This window comes from Zea mays, chromosome 10, assembly GCF_902167145.1.
Source record: "Zea mays cultivar B73 chromosome 10, Zm-B73-REFERENCE-NAM-5.0, whole genome shotgun sequence".
NCBI classification, from domain to species: domain Eukaryota; kingdom Viridiplantae; phylum Streptophyta; class Magnoliopsida; order Poales; family Poaceae; genus Zea; species Zea mays.
The window spans coordinates 39,378,991-39,399,160 of record NC_050105.1 but is presented as its reverse complement, the minus strand read 5'-3'; the positions used below and the strand labels follow the sequence as shown (position 1 = coordinate 39,399,160).

General features: G+C 45.7%; 1 protein-coding gene across 5 annotated transcripts; it reads left to right on the top strand.

Moving 5' to 3' along the window:
• The first annotated feature begins 3,295 nt into the window (after window positions 1-3,295).
• Window positions 3,296-19,332, top strand: LOC103641028 (uncharacterized). 5 transcript variants are annotated; one of them, XM_008664441.3, is made up of 9 exons: window positions 3,296-3,754; window positions 4,637-5,442; window positions 6,191-6,927; window positions 7,154-7,433; window positions 7,516-7,737; window positions 17,873-18,046; window positions 18,172-18,360; window positions 18,521-18,634; window positions 18,854-19,332. In XM_008664441.3, the coding sequence occupies exons 2-9, from the start codon at window positions 4,744-4,746 to the stop codon at window positions 19,148-19,150; spliced, it is 2,712 nt and encodes a 903-aa protein (XP_008662663.1). In that variant the 5' UTR covers window positions 3,296-3,754; window positions 4,637-4,743; the 3' UTR covers window positions 19,151-19,332. The 5 variants fall into 5 exon arrangements, with proteins under 5 accessions (XP_008662663.1, XP_008662667.1, XP_008662665.1 ...); XM_008664445.3 differs by having other exon boundaries at window positions 3,388-3,754; window positions 4,675-5,442; XM_008664443.3 differs by having other exon boundaries at window positions 3,613-4,552.
• The last annotated feature ends 838 nt before the right edge of the window (window positions 19,333-20,170 follow it).

Here is a 20,170-nt window from a genome sequence, read left to right as displayed (position 1 = left end):
TCTGTTCTTACCAAGCCACAGTGGTGAACTGCAACCAATAGGTGGAACCGGTGAAAGATTGGATGAGCGATTGCCTGGAGAAATAGAAACCTTCTCGTCGTAGAAATATGTGGAGTTTTGGGTAGGCTGCACTCAAGTCAAGGATTAGCACGATCAAACAATAATGCCAAGTTGAATTATAGTGCAAAACACGAAACTATATTGCTGGCCACAAGTGCAAAGGACGGATGGAACAAGCAGAATGACAGTACCGTAAATATTATACTAGCGAGGCCAAAAAGGCACTAGTAGGAATCACAAGTGATTTTGTTTTTTCTTTTTTTTGTATGATTTTTTGATATTTTTCTCAGCACAAGGAGCAACAAAATAGGAGCTACACGAAGTTTCACCTAAAACAGAGTTCAGATGTGGTCTACAGAAAATCAGGAAGTTCTCTGAAAAGCGTGCGAGAACTTTGACGAATTTTTTCTTTATTTTCCTGAATTTTTTTGACAATTTTATCGAAACCCAAACAGGTCAGTTTGGCCGGCCTCAGAATGGTGTCAACAAGCTCCTGTAAAAATTTCAGATTTTTTGAACAACCGAGCGAAAAGTTATGCCCGGTTTAAGGAAGGTATGTTTAAAATGACCGAGATGAGACAACCGCTTTGTATTCTTTCTCCTTCATTTTCTTTTTTTTTTGTTTCTGTTTTTTATTTAACGTAACCGAAGGAGAAAAACAAGGAAGCGGCGTTGACTCGGTTTGTTTTTTTTTCTGTTTTTTACGTAACCGAAGGAGAAAAATAAGGAAGCGGCGTTGACTCGGTTTGTGGCGTGATCAAACGGAATATAGTGGCGGCGCGCTAGGGTTTGAATGGTGGAATAACACAATGCAACCAGCAACAAATAACGTGAAAGCACACAAATTCAACAATGCAGATTATTGAAAGAAAGTGTGAGGCTAAAAAGGGTGCTGGGATAAGGTCTAACCTAAATTTTTATGTGGTTTTGTGGACTGTAGGAGAAAAAAACACTCGATAAACTCACCGATCAACCTGAAAATCTGATACCACTTGATGGAGCTGGAGTGCCCGATCTTTCGGTGAGTGGAGATAATTCCGATTTGGTGGAAGTAGACCCTCACGATCCGACTATGACGAGCGAACCCGAAGCGCCAATGCAATCGCTGAACCAACTCCTAATGGTTACTGATCTTGCTGATGCGAGATCGGCCTGATCACGAAGATCGTTTCCTGTGCGCAATCGAAGAACGAACAAGAAAAAGATGCGAGCAATCTTAATATCACTCGAAGTGGAGTTCTGAATCACAGAGGACAACACGTATTTGTGCGTGTTCTGGGGTAGCTAAAGCTAGATGTAAAACAAAACTCGAAGAACAAAGGAGGCGCGGCTCCTGGATAAATAGAGAGAGGGGGCGCAGCCCCTAGGGGCGACCAACCCTAGGTCGTCCACTATGGGCCGCAGTTGGGCTGGTCGTCTATTCTTCTGGTCCCTCATTCTTCAGTAGCATGACGAAGTTAAGATCTCTGGCACGGGCCTGAGTGATTGGCCCAGCTAATGAAGGAAGTGGCGCTTGATGTGGAGGTGTTGCTGGTGTAGTCGTACTCATAGTGATGTCCTCATCAAGAGTTCAAGGAAACAACCCACTGTATCAAGGTCTAGTACAGTCTGAATACAAGGCAATTGTCAATGCTACTGCAGAGGTGATGTGGATCTAGATTTTACTATATGAACTCAAGATTAATTGCCCAAGAGCAGCTAAACTATGGTGTGATAATATTGGTGCAAAGTACTTGTCAGCAAACCCAATTTTCATGCCAGGACTAAACACATAGAAGTGGATTATCATTTTGTCAGAGAACGAGTGACTAGAAAACTTCTGGATATTGATTTTATATCTTCAGGTGATCAAGTTGCAGATGGTTTCACCAAGCCATTGCCAGTTCGGTCTCTAGAACAATTCAAGTTCAATCTCAACCTATCTCGTCTGTGATTGAGCGAGGATGTTAGATGAAAGAGTTCTAGAAGAATCTGTTGTGCGTATCTTGCCTTGTGTAACAAACTGTGTATATAGAGAACAGTCCGGATTTTTGGGATCTCATTGAGATTAGAATGTCATGTAATTATAAGCTACCAAATATGGCTCCTTGAGTTACGAACTATGATCTGTGTACACCTATTTGTATGCCACGGTTGGGGCTTTTCCAATCATCAATTGATTCAACACGCATACGCCTGGTACCCAACATAGGGGCCGACGTTCCTCCACCCGCCCTCTGATTTTTCTCACACAAGAGCCTATTAATCTAAGTACTTTGTGTTGTTTGATATATAGTGTTTACAAATATGTGATTCCACCAAATGTAAATTGCATTGTACTTGAAAATAATATTTACTTCAAAGCTATATGCATTCCTATGAATTAGCTCATGGAGTTACTTCAGTTGATGGAGCATAACATTCAATCTTGCCTCTTTTACATAATTCATGTGACGACGTCTCGGACAATGAGCACTGCTTCCATGTCTATATCAGTGATGGCGAAGAGCACTAGCCTGTCTTTGGTGTCGCGTTCGGCAGACTTGACACCACCCACATTTTAGATCTTTTCCACAACACTTAGAAAGATGCTATGGTTAAATGAGAGGAAGTTTTAAATTCTAGGATGTGATCTTTAAGTGTAATTATGTTTCTTTGTGCAACCCATTTTGCAACATACTATAAGTTGAAATTAACTTGACCAATTTCCTGAGCTTCCTTATTATCTATATCAGGTTTATAGATGAACTAGAGTTCGACATCACATTACTAATTCTAGGCACAATGTTTCACCATTTCAGTATGCTTTTGATGAATCTGGAGGAAGTCTGCAACTTGACATTGTCAACGGGAAGTTGAAGTGGCTAGCAGGACCCAAACCTCTTATCCTGATACGCCACTTTGTTGTCTAGATGCTTCAACCTCGAGCTGTTATGCTCTCACACATTTATAATTTGATTTTTCATGTTGACAAGCTCATTGCAAAATACTTTCCATAGACCATTTTACAATTTCAATTATCTCATTTCTTTGTTATACAATACAAAACGAATATGATGTAAAATTGCGGATGTCATTCCATCCTTAGATAAGTTTAACATTGATTCTCTGTAAAACTTTCAGGTTAATACGTTACACGTACTTAATAGTTGTGGGGAGTTGTCGTTTTCTCTGTCGTTGCTGCCCAATTTATTTTGTCGGTCATTGCTATCGTAGCAACAAGGCAACTACGAGATAAAGATGTTCACTCTGTAGCAGGATATTCAGGATATTCATCTAGTAGTAGGTGTAGTACTGTGAAGATTACAGGAGTAATAATTGGCAAGTAATGATGAACGAGTAGGTGCTCCACAAGCAAAAGAACCCCAAAGTTCCGTGTGAGGTGTGACTCGAGCTCCCTAGATTTCGATTAGAAAACTCGATCAGATTCTTTTCTTTCCTCTCCTCCGGAATAGTTTATTCCGCTTTGCTTTGGGTCCACGATCTCTTCTTCGTCTCCTCCTCGAGGCAGAGGAAGACGTCCGGCTTCTTGTATCCGCCTTGTTAGCCCCACACACCGACAACCTGGACTGCGCGTCCACGAACTCACTCGCCGAACAGACATCATTCCCCTTACCCCGACGTTTGAAATCCTCTCCAGCCGATGCATCCTCCCCATCAATCTTCTCCGGTTCGTTGCATTGCGTCTGGATTGGCCTGCCCCTGCTAGATTCAGGTAACTGCTGCAGCTGCGGTTCTTGACCCGTTTACTTCGGTTTGCCCGTGGCCGCCCTTGTCTTATCCTTCTCTCTGCATTTGAGCCTTCTTTTTCACAGTATACTTGATTGGTTTGGGCTCTGTACCCAGTCAACTCCCTCCCCCCTTGTCCTGGCTTTTGATACTGCATTTTGGTTGTCCTAACTTGTTTCTGCTAATTTAATCGGCATTCATTGTAATTCCCGTACCGAGTCCTCTTGGGTTTGCTTGGCAGTTTTGCTTTGCTAGCACTAGCAGTACTCTGCATCTCTTTTGTTGTTAATGTGGGTAAAGTTTTTGCTTTTTCTTCAACCAAATGCTCCCTTTTTTCTCTTTCCAATGAACATTGATTGGTTCCTTGATGGCTCAGGTTCTCTTTACGGGAGCTGCTCTTGCAGACCGGCTGATTTAATGCAAGACGCTGTCTGTTTTTCTCTTTCCATTGCCCTTGATTTAATGCAAGACGCTGTCTGTTTTCTTTGCCTCTGGTATTGGGCTGGTACTTCACATGTTCTGGATGCTGCATTGGTTAGTCTCAGTCCAGTCCGGTCAAAGTCGTCTCTTCTCTCAGATCTCGTGCTGTCCCTAGCATTTTCCCTAGTTTAACTAGGTTCGAGTTATCTCCCTTTGCTTCATCGACTCATGCGTCCGTATTATTTGGGTTTTACGCTACCTTGTTCTTTTTGCTGAAAATTTTGTATTTTAACGAAGTTTTTCTATTCACTGCATCCCCACTAGGATCATCTGCTTCTGCTGCTGCTATTATTATTAGCATTAGGTCTCGACGCACACGATCTTAATCATTAACTGTTTTTCTTTTCTCCTTTACCTAGTAAGATAATCACTGCCTTGCTGAATGCAGGGACTTCGCATCCATTGTGTCTGATTTCTTCTATTCAGAGTGAATTGCAGAAGTAGACTGGTTTCTTCTTCATCCAGTAAGCTCAGTCTGTACCCTGCACTGCAACAATGGTGCTAGGCCTCCGAACCAAGACAAGGAAGGATTCTGCCTTCCATGTGGATTTCAATATTCTCATCCAAGAAATCAGCCCATGGCCCCCTTCTGAATCGTTGAAGTCTTTGCGCTCCGTAGTACTCTTCTGGGAAAATGGCGAGCGCAATTCAGGAAAGACGAGCACTGTTGCGCCTTCAATTGGGTCAGGTTCCACAGCAGGGAAGATTGAATTTAATGAGTTCATAAACTTACAGGCTATTTTCCAGAAGGAGGGGTCATCCAAGAGTGGAAAGTGGCAGAAGAACCTGCTTGAATTGAACTTGTATGAGCCGAGGAGGGAGAAGCTGAAGGGCCAGCATTTGGGGTCTGCAACACTAGACCTTGCAGAGCATGCAATGTTTCATGAGGACACCAGTGTTCCTGTGCCTCTCAGTTCCAAGAGAAGTTTCAAAAACAATGCCCAACCCATGGTTTACCTCCGAATCCAGCCTTTGGATGGCGATAACTCAAGCGTTTCTTCAAGAGATGCATTATCACAAGAGGCATCAGTTGATAAAGATTCAAAGGAATTTGTCTCAGCAACGGTGAGTGAGGAGTATACTGAAGATACAGAGTTTGCTTCCTTTACTGATGAAGAAGAAGCAACTCCATACCTGTACCGCTCGGGTGTAACTGCTCTCACAGGTAGCAATAGATCTCATGAATCCCTCAAGGTAAAAAAAACTCCATCGTATATGTGTAATTCACTCTTATTGTATTTTTTTTATCTTACTTCAAATAAAAGGTTCCTTCTCTATATTGTCATGAACAAACAATGTGATGCTCCCTCTGCTTTTAAATAAATGGCATTTATTATTCTTGACGCCACATATTCAAAACGGAGGGAGTAATAACATTGGGTGATTCACTGAGTTGTTTCTACTATGTTGTTTCCATTACATTACCAACTTGGGTGCCGTTTGGTTCACATATTGATAACGTAATGGATAACCGATAACATTAAATTTTGTTTGTTTAAGTGCAACCGTAATTTGATACCACACTAGAAATGGATACCGGCCTATTCAAACTTGTTACCGTCGATACTCGAGTGTGAATCATTACCATTACCATTTACGTTACATTTCGTGAACCAAATAGCACCTTGGTGCTATTATATCATGTACTCGATTTTGGACTTCCACATTGTTCCTGTCAAGCCAAGATATAGCTGCCGCTATGGTTGATAGAAGAGCTCACACTTCATGTGTTCTTTTTTCCTTTTGTTATCCATGTTTTGTTACTTATCTTATATTCTTGTCAAGTACACAATATGTTATCTGCGATAAAGTAGGAATTCCATGCTGACAAGCTTCAACAAAAATAGTAACAATGCAGTTTATTCATGTGTTTGTTGTATCCTGTCACAACGTTATGGCATTGTCTTTAATTCCATACCTGAGTCTACTTTGAACTTGCTAGGGCAAGGATATCAGGTTAACTAATAATGAAGGTACCAGCTCATCGTTGGATTCTCAACATGAAGCAACAGTATCCTGTATGAAAGTGAGGAATGAAGAAGTTGAAAAGTTTCCAATTCAAGTGCAAAAGCAAAATGGCCATCCAGAAAATCTGTCTCTCTCATCAGATTTGCCCAGAGAACAAAGTCCGTCTCTTCCACCACACAATGCATTCAGAAGTGGTCGTAAAATGTCATTTGCATATGGTATGACTGAATCTAACCAAAGACAGTTTGGGGAGAGAACTTATAGCACTTTAACTACTGATAGAGCAAGGAATGCGAGGTTCAGTATGAGAGTTCCAGATGTTAATGGAAGTATCATAAATAAGAAAGTTGATTCCCAGGATATTGCAATTACTCATGAGAATAAGGCCAGTGTTGATGATGGATTGCAAGTCCAGGAACCAATACGCATTTCAAATAATCGAAATGACAACAAAGTTCGAGAACTAGAACTTAAAATTGAGTTGCTTGAAGCAGAGCTAAGGGAAGCTGCCGCTGCTGAGATAGGCCTTTATTCAATAATTGCAGAACATGGTAGTTCAGTAAACAAGGTTCATACACCGGCACGGAGGCTCTCCAGGCATTTTGTGCATGCACTAAAAAACTGTTCAAGAGACAAGATGGGAAGTGCAGCAAGGAACACAACCTCTGGGCTGGTTTTGGTTGCAAAAGCTTGTGGATATGACATTGCAAGGTGCTTGAGAATTGAGATTCCCTCTTATATTCAAACCTCAATATTTTAAGGAAATTATAACATTTTTAACGTAGAACATTTGGCAATGACTCACCAAGTTTCTGCATGGTTAACTTCAGTCTTTTTTGCCATTATCTAGAATGTAGTTTTACCTAAGAGTAATTGATGTAATTTTAAACTCAGATATTGCTTTATCTGTTGGCTCACATAGTCTTTCTCTAATCAGGTTGAGTTTCTGGTTGTCAAACTGTGTTGTACTGCGAGCAATTGTTACTGAAACTTCTAGGCAATCGGGCACTGTAAATAGCAGCAATTATGGTGATTATAATTCCAAAACAACATACAGGAAAAACTCTGCATCAATGTGGGAGTCACTTAATAGGAAGAAAGGAAAATTACTTTCCCCTGAGTTTGATAACTGGGAAGATGTTGACACATTTATAGCTGCACTAAAGAAGATCGAATCATGGATATTTTCTCGAATTGTTGAAACCCTTTGGTGGCAGGTTTGTTCCCCTTACCGATTGTTGTTATCCCTTCCTTCATAGGAATTTGTTGAACATGGTGTCATAAAATCATGATTTGCAGACATTCACACCACATATGCAATCTGCTGATATAACTGGTGGTTTGAGAAGTACTCCAAATCCAAAAAAAGGCTATGGAAAGATTCCTGTTGTGGGCAACCAGCAACAAGCAACCATATCAATGGACATATGGAAGAAAGCCTTTAAGGAAGCGTCAGAACGGCTTTGCCCAGTAAGGGCAGCTGGTCATGAGTGTGGATGTCTGCCTATGTTAACCAAGTTGGTAAGCTCCAGATAATTGATTAGCGACTTCTTGTTCATTCACAGTCAGATACTCTTTTAATAGTTTCCGTTATACTTGAGACTGGAAGGTTATTGAAGCTATTACTGTAGTTATCCATGGTATATTACATATTTCTTTTTTGGAGTAAATGGTAGCTCTGCAAAAAAATATCCCAAAAACTTACTGGTATTTCATAACTATTAGAGTTAAGATTGCATTAAAATTGGTATGGAATCACACTGGCCAGTGCGATACTTACTGGTATGGGCCTACAACCAGTAGCCAGCCGGTTTTTTATTGCTGTTGAGCACTTTGCCATGGGCTACAGCTGCTTTCTTAGGTCTGTATGATGCAACATTGTGATATCTATGTTAGTAAGCTGAATAAGGTGTAACTTGACAATTGAATTTTTCATATTTTTATTTTAGGACTTAGTGTCATGTGGGGCCACCACTATCAGCGTAGGCCACGCGGCCAGCACTAGATCACGCCGGCGCAGGCAGACAGTTAGATGTGACTAGAAAGTAGGAGATTTATTTAGATTAGAGGATAAGTAGTAGGAGTTTGTTAGGGAGATAATGTTTAGATAAGAGGATAAGTGGGAGTTTGTTAGGGAGATAAGTATTAGAGGATAAATAGGAGTTTGTTAGGGGGCCTGGCTATATAAGGCGGGCGACTGATTCAATTAAGGAAGCAAGAATTACTTATCTCATTCTTCCTACTCTCCAATCTCATCCCCTTCACCATTGGGTTACCAGGCAAAAACCCCGACACCCTTACCCGTCGCGACTACGAGCTGCATAGTCAGGGCCCTGTTGTCTTGGTCGTCGACGCCCTTGACAACCTGGTTTCGCGTTCCAGCTGATCCTCTGCAACAACTACGCCAAGACCACACGTTGCGCCAATGACCATGGTCGTGCCATCGACAGCTGATCCCGCGGCCCTCATCCCAAGCTGACTGCAATCGTCGAGACGCTGCAGGTCAAGCTTGACACACTAAAAAAACGCTCCACCGACATGTCCACGTTAGGTTCCTACAGCACACAAAGTGGCGAGCATCACAGCGACCGACCACCGCGTTTCCAAAAGATGGACTTTCCAAAGTTCGAAGGGAAGTCCGACCCCCTGGCTGTGGCGGAACCACCCGAATTATTCCAGCTTAAGTGCCTAAGTCACGCCTCAGGGGCCGTAACACACTTAAATCGGAATAACCCGTCAGTCTCTCAGATCTAGTCTGATGGGGCCACTTAACCAGGATTAAATTCCACAATCTCACTCGAAGGTGAATCACAGAAGAAATACAATAAAACATGAAACCTCAAATTAAGTGCTGAGTTATTACATAAATCGGAGTTTTTGAGTAGCGAATAAGAGTTCACAAAATAAAATGCAGCGGATAATCGATGTCGTCGGTATCGAGGAAATGGGCAAGGCCTAGCCCACTACTCCTCGTGCTCCTCTCCTGCCGGAGCAACATCCCACTCGACCGTCCAACCCGGTGGCAGAGTGGTAGGCCAAGTCACACCATCAACCATTTCCTGAATGGTACCTGCAAAAATTATGCCACAAGCAAGGTTGAGTATACTAATACTCAGCTAGACTTAACCGGTGTGAGGAGTCTACTCCTCTACCTCTAGACTATGCAGCTGTTTGGCTGAGGGGTTTGGTTTGCCAAAAGCACTAACTGTTTCTAAAATCAATTTTTAGCTTTTCAAATTCTATCCTCATTAACTTAGCTCGATTTGCTCCTTCTAAGCATACATGGTAACAAGCATTTAGTTCAATCAATAAATTATCTCAGGTAACCTCATTTCACTTCTTACTCGATGCAGTACAAGGGGTCAAGCAGTCTCATTAGCTGCGAGAAGCAGACGATTCGAATCGAGTTTTAACCTTGCAAGGTAAACCTAAACACACGACGTGGCGAGGCACTCCGTCCCCACACATGTCAACCGTCCCCATCGATTCCCCGTTCGCGGCCAGGCCTCACCGCCTTGGCATACAATGCTCCAATGACCCCGGCTGCCGCCGTGCAGTGACCGCACTTGTACCCACCATAGCTAGCATGGGAGACCCAGTCTCAGGTCGCATGAGGGATAAAGTCCGCGCCCGGCTTCACTCAGGTACTAGGTTTACCGGTTACCATTTTTCCCGGCATGTGCTTAGTACATTCAAAAGCTTGACTCAGGTATCCACACATTAATCCTTAATTCCTTTTCCCGTCTCATGGTCAAGGCATCCTCCCTGGATCCAAGTCCATAGACCAACATAGATCCCGTTATCAAGATGAATACAATCAATTCCTGACCTCGCGCGAGTGCTAGAAAAATCACTCGACTTCTACCGAGATCCTGATTAGCAAGCAGCTACTCGATCTAGCATACTAGTATTCATCAAAAAGGAATCCTAAGTTCATGCAACTAGAGGTTTCAAGCAACTCCTACACTTAAGTGCACATTACAATCCTACAAGCATTAAGTGTAGTAAAGTAGCATATAATAATACGGTTATGCATATAAACCGGGGCTTGCCTTCAATTGCTGGGGTTGCGGGGAGATCCTCAACAGTAGCCTCGGAAGCTTGCTCCTGGTTCCTCTTCTTGGATAGATCCTTGCTCGGGGATGAGCACGTACTCTCCGTCGGCAAGATTACAATCTAATGAATGCAATGCGTAAGATATATGCATGATATAATAGGTGCTTTTAGAAATTACAACTTTTGACGGTGTATGATCTTCTTGAGTTAGACAAGGTTAATTTTACTTATGTAAGACCCTTGGGTGGTATACTTGGTAAATTGGGTCAAACTTTAGCTAAGGTAAGTGGTAGGTTTATTTTTTTTGGGGTTCCACTGAATTCTTTTTAAGTCTGAGTGAGAATTGATAAGTACTCAAGTTGGACTTATTGGGGTGAGGTTTATTTCTTCTTTCTTTTTCTTTTATTCTCTTTAATGTTTTGGAGTGGGTTTGAACTACAAGTTGTTTTAATAAAATTCCAAAAATTCTGCAAAAATTACAGTGGCTTGGTACTGGTGTATAATTCTTTGCCTCAAAATTTGAGGGTCAAAAGGTGAATAGTTTTCTCTGGACAAAATTACCAAATTTTAGGGCAGAAGGGGTGCTTTGAACTACAACTATTATTTAACCATAGGTAATTCTCTAAAACTTATTTTTGCTGGCCTTTAGGTGCTATAACAAGACTTGGCACAAAATTTTAGCTATTAATACCTATTAGTTATTTTACTAGGGTTTTCCCAAGTTTCTAGCTAAAGAGGTGCTTTCTACTACCACTATATTTGAAAAATATCAAACAACAGAGTTCTGATTTTTCTTAGCTTTTATTTTGCGCAAGAGCAATCATTCTGAAGTTTGGCATCTTTTTGCTTAAGGGAAGGGGTGGTATGCATCAAGTGGATTAAATGGCTTTTCTTATAAAGTTTGGACAATAGGTATTATTTTACATCTTTTTAATGGGTTTGCATTTTTCTCTGGTGGCTTATCTCATTATGGACTTAGCAAATTTTTGGCTGCCCATTATTGCATCATTATGGGTTATTCATGATTTATTTGGAAAATGCCTCATTATCATCTTATATTTATTTTCCTTACTCAAAATGTTGGGCTGAGGTGTTCATTATTTTTGCAGTGGGGTTCTGGTGGTTATAAGTCCACTGAATTTTTATTATCAATTTTGGGTCTAGTTTTGTAATTCTAATAATTGATTTCCAGTTCAAATAATGCTAAATAAAACATTTTATTTTAAAACTGATCAGGACTAAAGGTCTCTTTATTTTTCCTAGGTTCTTTGTTACTTAAGCAAACTAGGAAAAATAATTCCACTTACTGTTCATTAATTTCTAATGCCTTTCTGTTTTTTCCTAAGTTTTGGGCAAAATAGCTTTAAATGAATATCTACACTATATTCTTCAATACTGGGGTTCCTACTATTTTTAAACAGTGCTTAAGTGAGGTTTGAACATCTACAAATTTTCTTAGGTTCAGCACAGAAGCAAAACTAATTCTCCTTAATTAAACAAGGTTTGGTCAGTTTCTGTTTTTAATTTTAAACTCTAAAAATTAGAACAGAAAGCATAGGGTTTATTATTTTTAAATGATAGTTCATAATATTTAGGATCTAGCAAAATTAGTTTAACAAATTTTGATTAAGAAATCATCAAGTTATGGGTTTTCTAAGTTCTCTGGTTATTTAAAAAGATTAACAGAATTGATTAAATGGAAAACTACTTTGCACTGGGGTCCCTGGCGGGTGTTTTAGGTTTTTCCTCACGGATCAGTCCCTGGGCTACTATTCAAATGAGTCACTGACATTGCAGAAAACCCCTCGGGTTCTTCTACTCCTAACCCGAGGTCCTTCTCCTAACTTAAACAGTAACCGCGGCGGAAGAAAGGGCGGAGGGGCTTACCGGCGGCGAGATTGCTCCGGTGAGGTGGTCGAGGACGTAGGGGAGGTCTCGGGGATCACAGCGATGTGCGGGTCGCTGTCGGGGATGGTCGGAGTTGGCCGGTCCACGTGCGCAGGCGGGGATGCTCGTCGGCGGCGAGGAGTCCGGCTTGCTCACGGCGCGATAGTTCAATTGAACGGGTCAGAGAGCTTCACCAGGGAACAAGGAAGGTGTGTGTGCGAGGAATTGAAAAATGGCTCACCGGAGAGCTTGGTCCACGCGCGCAGGCGGGCGACCGAAGTCCGGTGAAGTCGATCTCGGGCTTCCGGTGAAGTCCTGTCGGGTCCGAGGGCTTGGAAAGCTTCACGGGCCACTGGTGGAGCTAGCCGAAGCACTGGCTCGACTTGGGGGTGGCTGGAGCGGGCTGGCCACGGTGGCCGAAGCTCTGGCGGCAGTGGCGGGCGGAAAAGAGCTCGCCGGAGCTAAGGAGGGGTGGCTGGCCGGTGATGGTGAGCGCGGGGTGAAGTGAGGCGCGCCCGGGGAGGCTTTATAGGCGCGGGCGGGCACGGCCGAGGGCAAGGGCGCGCGGCGGACTTGACCGAACGCCGGGGCGAGCGCGCGCGCGGGTTGGGCGAGCGCCGGCGAGCCGACCAGGGTCGAACACGTGTGCCCGTGCGTTCTGCCCAAGTTCTGGCGCGTGTGGTCGCCCATCCGAGCCTGCTCTCGCCTTGGTCAGTGCACAAAACCTCTTCTCCTCCCTACAAGCTACCGATCTTGTGTGGGGGTCATAGGATTTTGCCTACTGGTTGCAGAGATATGGAGCCCGGAAATCCGGTCTGTCTCCCTGCTCAAACCCGAGGCAAATCCAGGGTTTTGTCGTGTCTAGGGCTCGCGTCCCAATGCCATCTTCTGGCACACGACAGAGGGGTTAGTTAGGCACATTTTTGTTAATGGGGCCATTAGGATTTGAGTTAGGGATCAAGGTGAACACGCTTGATCTTTGGCTCAAGGTCTGAAATTCAGAATCCTGAAATTCAGAATTCCCCATTGAGTCCCCACATGAGAAGCTTGATTTGGGGTTTTATTTGAGTTATTTTGGCCAAGCTTTCTCAACCTTTCTTGTTGCTTAATGAATATACTTCAATGTTTATAATTGGCTCAAGCCATGATTTTAAATTTTTCATACCCAATTCCCCATTTTCTTGAATTTTGCTCATAGGGCTCACTTAGGGTTTTATTAGGGTTGCAACATTATTACCTTTTTGAAAGACCCATTTGTTTTGATCATGATACTTTTAAGTATAGGCTTGGTGGATTCTTCATTCTTAAGTCAATTTGATGCTCATGCTTACTTTGGTAAGTTTGGTTCACATAAAATGATGGTTCTTGGTTTGGCACTTTGAGAGAAACCCTAGGTGACACTGGGGTGTCACACTGGCGTTCATCAACCGATGTGAATCCTATTTCTTCTAGCAACGTATCGCGGCCGAAGAGCAGGTATGGATGGCATCCTACAATGTGGAGGATGGCGCCTAGATATGGTTTATGCAGATCCAGAGCGAAGAAGGCACGCCGTCATGGAGACGCTTCGTCGAGCTGCTCAACACGCGCTTCAGGCCACCATTGTGCACCAATCCACTGGGCGAACTCGTGGCGTGCAAACGCACGAGTTCAGTTGCAGACTACTAGGAGCGATTCGAGGCCCTTCTTCCCTGCGCCGGCATACTCACAGAGGCCCAGAAGGTGCAACTTTTCACCACCGGTCTGCAGCCCCCCCTCAGCCTGGACGTCGAAATCCACAACCCACAATCTCTCGCCGTCGCCATAAGCTTCGCCTGCAAGCTAGAACTCCACGATCAATGCGCGGCGGCCCTCGCTTCACAGCCTCGACACCTACAACAACGGGGTCTCCTACTAGCGCCTCCACCACGACTCGCACTGCTAGCACCCCACCCACCAGCTGCAGGCCAGCAGACTCCGGCAACCGTGGAGGGGCGCTAGGTCAGGCGTCTGTCCCAGGCAGAGATGGAAGAACGTTGTCGTTTGGGGTTGTGCTTCAACTGCAACGAAAAGTTCGGGCACGATCACAACTGTGTCTGCCAACGAATCTTCCTCATCGACCTGGTGTCTGAGGATGACGATGCGGACACCGTCATGGAGGAGACGACCGATGACGAACCACCGATCTCAGTGCACGTGATCACCGGCATCCGCACCAGCGAAACGATGCAAATGCGCATCAAGTTGGGCGGCGTCTCCCTCGTCCTCCTCGACTCCGGCTCAACCCACAATTTCAACGTCGAAGAGGCCGCCAACCGCACTTTGTTCCTTCACCACGGCGGTAAGCTCCACGTCACAGTGGCCAATGGCGATCGGGTGTCGTGCCCGGGCGTGTACCGCGACACCCCGTTTTCCATCAACGGCGAGGTGTTCTCCGTGGACTTCTTCGTCCTGCCCCTCATCGGCTACGACGTGGTCCTCAGCACCCAGTGGCTCGCCTCGCTGGGGGCCATCCAGTGGGACTTTGGCGCCTTGACCATGTCCTTCTGGCGCGATGACCATCAGGTGTGCTGGCGTGGGCAGGCGGGTCCATCTAGCCCAGCACTGCGTGCATGCCCGGGCGACAATCTCATGCAGGCCCACCTCGACACATTCGCGGCGGTCTTCAACGAAGTCAAGGGCATGCCCTCGCCCCGCTCACGCGATGACGCCATCACCCTACTTCCTGGATCGGTGTCAGTGGCTATTTGACCCTACCGCTACCCTGTGGCGCAAAAGGATGACCTGGAACGTCAATGCGCCACCATGCTCGAGCAGGGCATTATTCAATGGAGCTCCTCGGCGTTCTCATCTTTGGTACTGCTCGTGCGGAAGGCCAATGGCACATGGCTTCTCTGCGTCGACTATCGTGCCCTGAACATGGTCACGGTGAAGGATGTGTACCCGATCCCCTGGTCGACGAGCTCCGCGGCGCCCGCTTCTTCTCCAAACTGGACCTCTGCTCCGGCTACCACCAAGTCCGGATGCGTGCCGAAGACATCGCCAAGACGACATTCCACATGCATGACAACCTCTATAAGTTCCTAGCCATGCCGTTCGGGCTCTGCAATGGCCCGACAACATTTTAGGCACTCATGAACCATCTTGCAATCGTTCTTCGCTGGTTCATCCTCGTCTTCTTTGACGACATCCTCATCTACAGCAAGACATGGACCGATCATCTACGACACGTGCACGTCGTCCTCCACCACCACCACCACCACCACCTCTTCGTCAAGCGCTCCAAGTGCGAGTTCGTAGCCACCTCAATCTCCTACCTTGGACATGTCATCTATGCTGAAGGCGTCGCCATAGACCCAGCAAAAGCTCAAGCCGTCGTAGAATAGTTGATCACTTGCTCCCCACGAGCAGTGTGCGGCTTCCTAGGCATCGCCGGCTACTACCGCAAGCTCGTCAAGACATTTGGGGCCATCGCCACGCCCTTCACCACTCTTCTTCGCAAGGAGGGGTTCGACTAGTCACCCGAGGTTGAGGCGGCTTTCATGGCGTTCAAAACTGCCACCACCACAGCATCGGTGCTCGCACTGCCTGACTTTGGCCAACCGGTTGTCGTTGAGTGCGATGCCTGGAAGCACGGCTTCGGCGCCGTGCTCCTCCAAGACCAGCACCTTGTGGCGTTCTTTAGTCGGCCTGTTGCACCTCGACATCGCTCCCTGGCGGCGTATGAGCGTGAGCTTATTGGCCTCGTCCTCGTCGTGCGCAACTGGAGACCATGCCTTTGGGGCCGCCGCTTCCTGGTATGCACTGACCACTTCAGTCTCAAATTTTTGCTCGACCAGTGCCTCGCCACCATTCCACAGCACCACTAGGTGGGCAAACTCTTGGGTTTGACTTCACAGTGGAGTACAAAGCGGGCAGCACCAACACGGTGGCCAACGCTCTGTCCAGGCGCGACACGGTGGAGTTGGTGCTTCTCGCCATATCTGATCCTACCTTCAACTTCGTCGATCATCTTCGCCAAGCTCACGACACTGACCCTTCTCTGATCGCCCTCAAGGAGGACCTCGTAGCGGGCCAACGCACGGGCTCCCGGTCGCTCGTTGACGGGCTCGTGGCGTTCAAAGGCCGCCTCTACGTCCCACTTGCATCGCCACTCCACGAGCTCGTCACCGCCAAACACGACGACAACCATGAAGGCGTCCAGCGTACACTACACCGCCTACGCCATGACTTCCACTTCGCCAACATACGACACATGGTACATGACTACGTTCGCGTCTGCGCCACATGTCAACGCTACAAGTGGGACCACCTACACCCAGCCGGCCTCCTACTGCCCCTTCCTGTGCCAACGGCGGTCTGGGCAAACATCGGGTTGGACTTCATTGAGGCGCTCCCGTGTGTGGGTGGAAAGTCCGTCATCCTGGGTGGTGGATCGCTTCAGCAAATACTGCCACTTCATCCCACTCGCGCACCCATACACGGTGGTGGATCGCTAAGCTAGACGGAGGCCGCCAATAAGGTCATCACCATGTACTTGCGCTGTTTCACAAGGGATCGGCCTCGCCAATGGCTACACTGGCTTCCCTGGGCAGAGTACATCTACAGCACCGCCTACCAGTCTGCGCTCCGCGCCACTCCGTTCCGGGTGGTTTACAACCGAGACCCACCCTCTATCCGCTCGCATGAGCTCGACGAAATGAGGGTGGTGGCGGTCGCCAAGCACATGGCGGAACGTGACGAGTTCCTTGAGGACGTCTGTCACCGCCTCGAGCAGGCTCAAGTCATCTACAAGCGCTTCTACGACAACCATCACCGGGACGTCCGCTTTGCAGTGGTGATTGGGTTTGGCTCCGTTTGCGCCACCGTGCCGCTTCATCGCTACATATGCCCACGTCAGGGAAGCTCAAGCCACGGTTCTACGGACCGTATCGCATCACCGCCATCATCAACGACGTCGCCTACCAGCTAGAGCTTCCACCTCGCCCCCGCCTCCACGACGTGTTCCACGTTGGCCTCTTGAAGAAATTTGTGGGCACGCCACCGGCCACTCCACCAGCCCTTCCTCAAATCCACAATGGTGTTGATGTTCTAGAACCGGATCACGTCCTGCGATACCACTTGGCCAGGGGTGTTCGCCAGCTTCTGGTTCATTGGAAAGGAGAGCCCTCTGCATCAACCACATGGGAAGACACCGACAGTTTTATCAACCGCTACCCCAGCTTCCAGCTCGAGGACGAGCTGCTCGTCGAGGGGAGGGGGGAGATATGTCATGTGGGGCCACCACTATCAGCGTAGGCCAGCAACAGATCACGCCGGCGCAGGAGTAGCAAGCAGTTAGACGTGACTAGAAAGTAGGAGATTTGTTTAGATAAGAGGATAAGTAGCAGGAGTTTGTTAGGGAGATAAATAGGAGGAGTTTGTTAGGGGGCCTAGCTATATAAGGCGGGTGGCTGATTCAATAAAGCAAGCAAGAATTACTTATCTCATTCTTCCTACTCCTCCAATCTCATCCCCTTCACCCATTGGGTTACCAGGCAAAAACCCCTGACACCCTTACCCGTCACGACTACGAGCTGCGTAGTCAGGGCCCTACTGTCTTGGGCGCCGACACCCTTGACACTGAGTGCAACTGGAGCTTGATTCAAGATTGAGGCACTGAGAATAAAAGAAGTGCAGACTGTATAAAACCCTTTGACTTGTTCTAATTCCCAACGGTATTTCCCTTCTACAGGTGATGGAGCAGTGCATAGCTAGGTTGGATGTAGCAATGTTCAATGCTATTTTGCGTGAATCAGATGATGAAATTCCAACAGACCCGCTGTCTGATCCCATAACTGATCCTAAAGTTCTTCCAATCCCATCTGGGAAATTCAGCTTCGGTGCTGGGGTCCAACTGAAAAATGCTGTGAGTTAAATAACAACTATGCTTATTGAGTTATTGTGAGGTCACACAACTTACCGCCGATGGACCTTTTGTCTCCCTTAATTCTCATTTGTTACAAAGACCATTGACCTGCTTCCCTCTTTTAGATTGGCAGCTGGTCTAGATGTCTTACTGACTTGTTTGGCATGGATATGGACGACTATCAAGAACTTGACAATGAAGGTGGTGAAAATGGCTTTGGTGAATCTGTAAAGCCATTCTATCACCTGAATGCACTGAGTGATCTCCTAATGCTTCCCAAGGATGTGCTCATGGATACCAGTAGCAGGAAAGAGGCATGAAATCATATCTTGTTCAAAGGACTGCTCTATATTTTAATGTCTTATTGAAACGTTTTTTAAAATACCTATCTCGTTCAAAAGGGTGCTCTATATTTTAATGACTTATTGAAACGTTTTTTTAAACAATATCTTACTGTCATGTAATGTTTTACAGCTTTGCCCTACCTTTAGCTCATCAATCATCAAGAACATCCTGGATGTCTTTTTACCAGATGAATTTTGTCCAGATCCCATTCAAGGTTCTTTACTTCAAGCACTAGAGTTGGAGGTTAGTTTATTTAGCTCTTGGTTCTTTTGCTTATAATAACCATTTTTTCCATGACATATAAATTTTAGGGGGTATATCTTCGCATTAGGCTGCTAGTTTCACAGGAAGGGAACTACAGTAAAAGAAGCACGTGTACTTATCTGCAGTTTGAGTGAAATTTACTCTGTTCCACTGTAAATTATGGAAGGTTACTGACCAATGAATCTCCCCTGTTGATAGGACCACCTGGAGGTTAACAAGGGCATACGGTCGATCCCGTGCAGCGCATCGCCAATTTTGTACAATGCCCCTGTATCTGGGGCAATACTAAGCGTCATCGGTGATCCTAGGAAGAGCGGGTCCGCCATCCTTCACAAGTCCAACACGAGCGATGACGAGCTTGATGAGCTGAGCTCCCCACTTACCTTCATCTCCAACACCTCATCAGACCCGCTTGCGAAGCTGAAGCGGATCAGCAACTCGACCACAGCGAGGTATAGGCTTCTCCATGAGGTGTGGAAGCTGGATGACCAGTAGGACTTGATCCTATCACCACCATGGTTCTCCCCTCTGTATATAGGTTTGTTTTTTTGCATATGATTCCGGCTCATGTATAAGATTTCAGTCTATTTGTTATGTTATGTTACAAGAAGATGAGGGGCAAGCGTTGAATCTTAATAAATCCGCTGTGTCTAAATGCAAGAGTGTTCGGTATGTGTTGTGCTAGGGTGTGAATCATGTGTTTTGCAGATGTAGGCAATTCAAGTGGCCCAACGTGCAGGCCCATTTCTTCTACTCCCCACCCGCAGTGCAGCGGTGCTGACGCAGTGAAAATTTATTGTAGTCCCATACTGCTGGCCGGTGATCTGATAGACAAGTGTAACGGTCAGAGGGGTTCTATGTAACACCTGCACCCATGTGCTATTCTATCCCTAAACCTTACTTGGCTCTCACAGAATAGTAAGGTTGAATGCACCTTCTTCACAACATCTTCCATTGCCTATGAAGGTACCATGCGCAAATAAAATGACCTATTTTGCAGATAAGGTGCGGATTTGTGCAATGCATTGGCTCACCATTAGGGATGGGAAAAACTCAACCCGTGGGTCGTGGGTTCTATCGGATCAGGTATGAATAAAATACTTTACCCGACCCGAAATATCAATATATGTGCTACATCCACTAAAACTGTGTTGTTCTATCCCTAAACCTTACTTGGCTCTCACAAAATAGTGAGGTTGAGTGCACCTTCTTTATAGCATTGTCCATTGCCTATCATGGAACCATGCTGCAAATAAAATGATCTGCAAACGGTGTGTGGGGAGGCATTATGAAAATTGTTGGATTTGTGCAATGCATTGGCTCACCATTAGGGATGGGAAAAACTCACCCGTGGGTTCTATCGGGTCGGGTATGGACAAAATACTTTACCCACGGGTATCCAGTGGATACCCGAAATATCAATATATGTGCTACATCCACTAAAAATGTGTTGTTCTATCCCTAAACCTTACTTGGCTCTCACAAATTAGTGAGGTTGAATGCACCTCATGGAAC

Bases quoted from the DNA above. Each gene is read 5' to 3' on its own strand.
- LOC103641028 (XM_008664441.3), top strand. From the start codon at position 4,744: ATGGTGCTAGGCCTCCGAACCAAGACAAGGAAGGATTCTGCCTTCCAT. The intron at 7,434-7,515 runs GTTTGTTCCCCT...CATGATTTGCAG, and splicing joins TTGAAACCCTTTGGTGGCAG to ACATTCACACCACATATGCA. The intron at 18,047-18,171 runs GTGAGTTAAATA...TCCCTCTTTTAG, and splicing joins GGGTCCAACTGAAAAATGCT to ATTGGCAGCTGGTCTAGATG.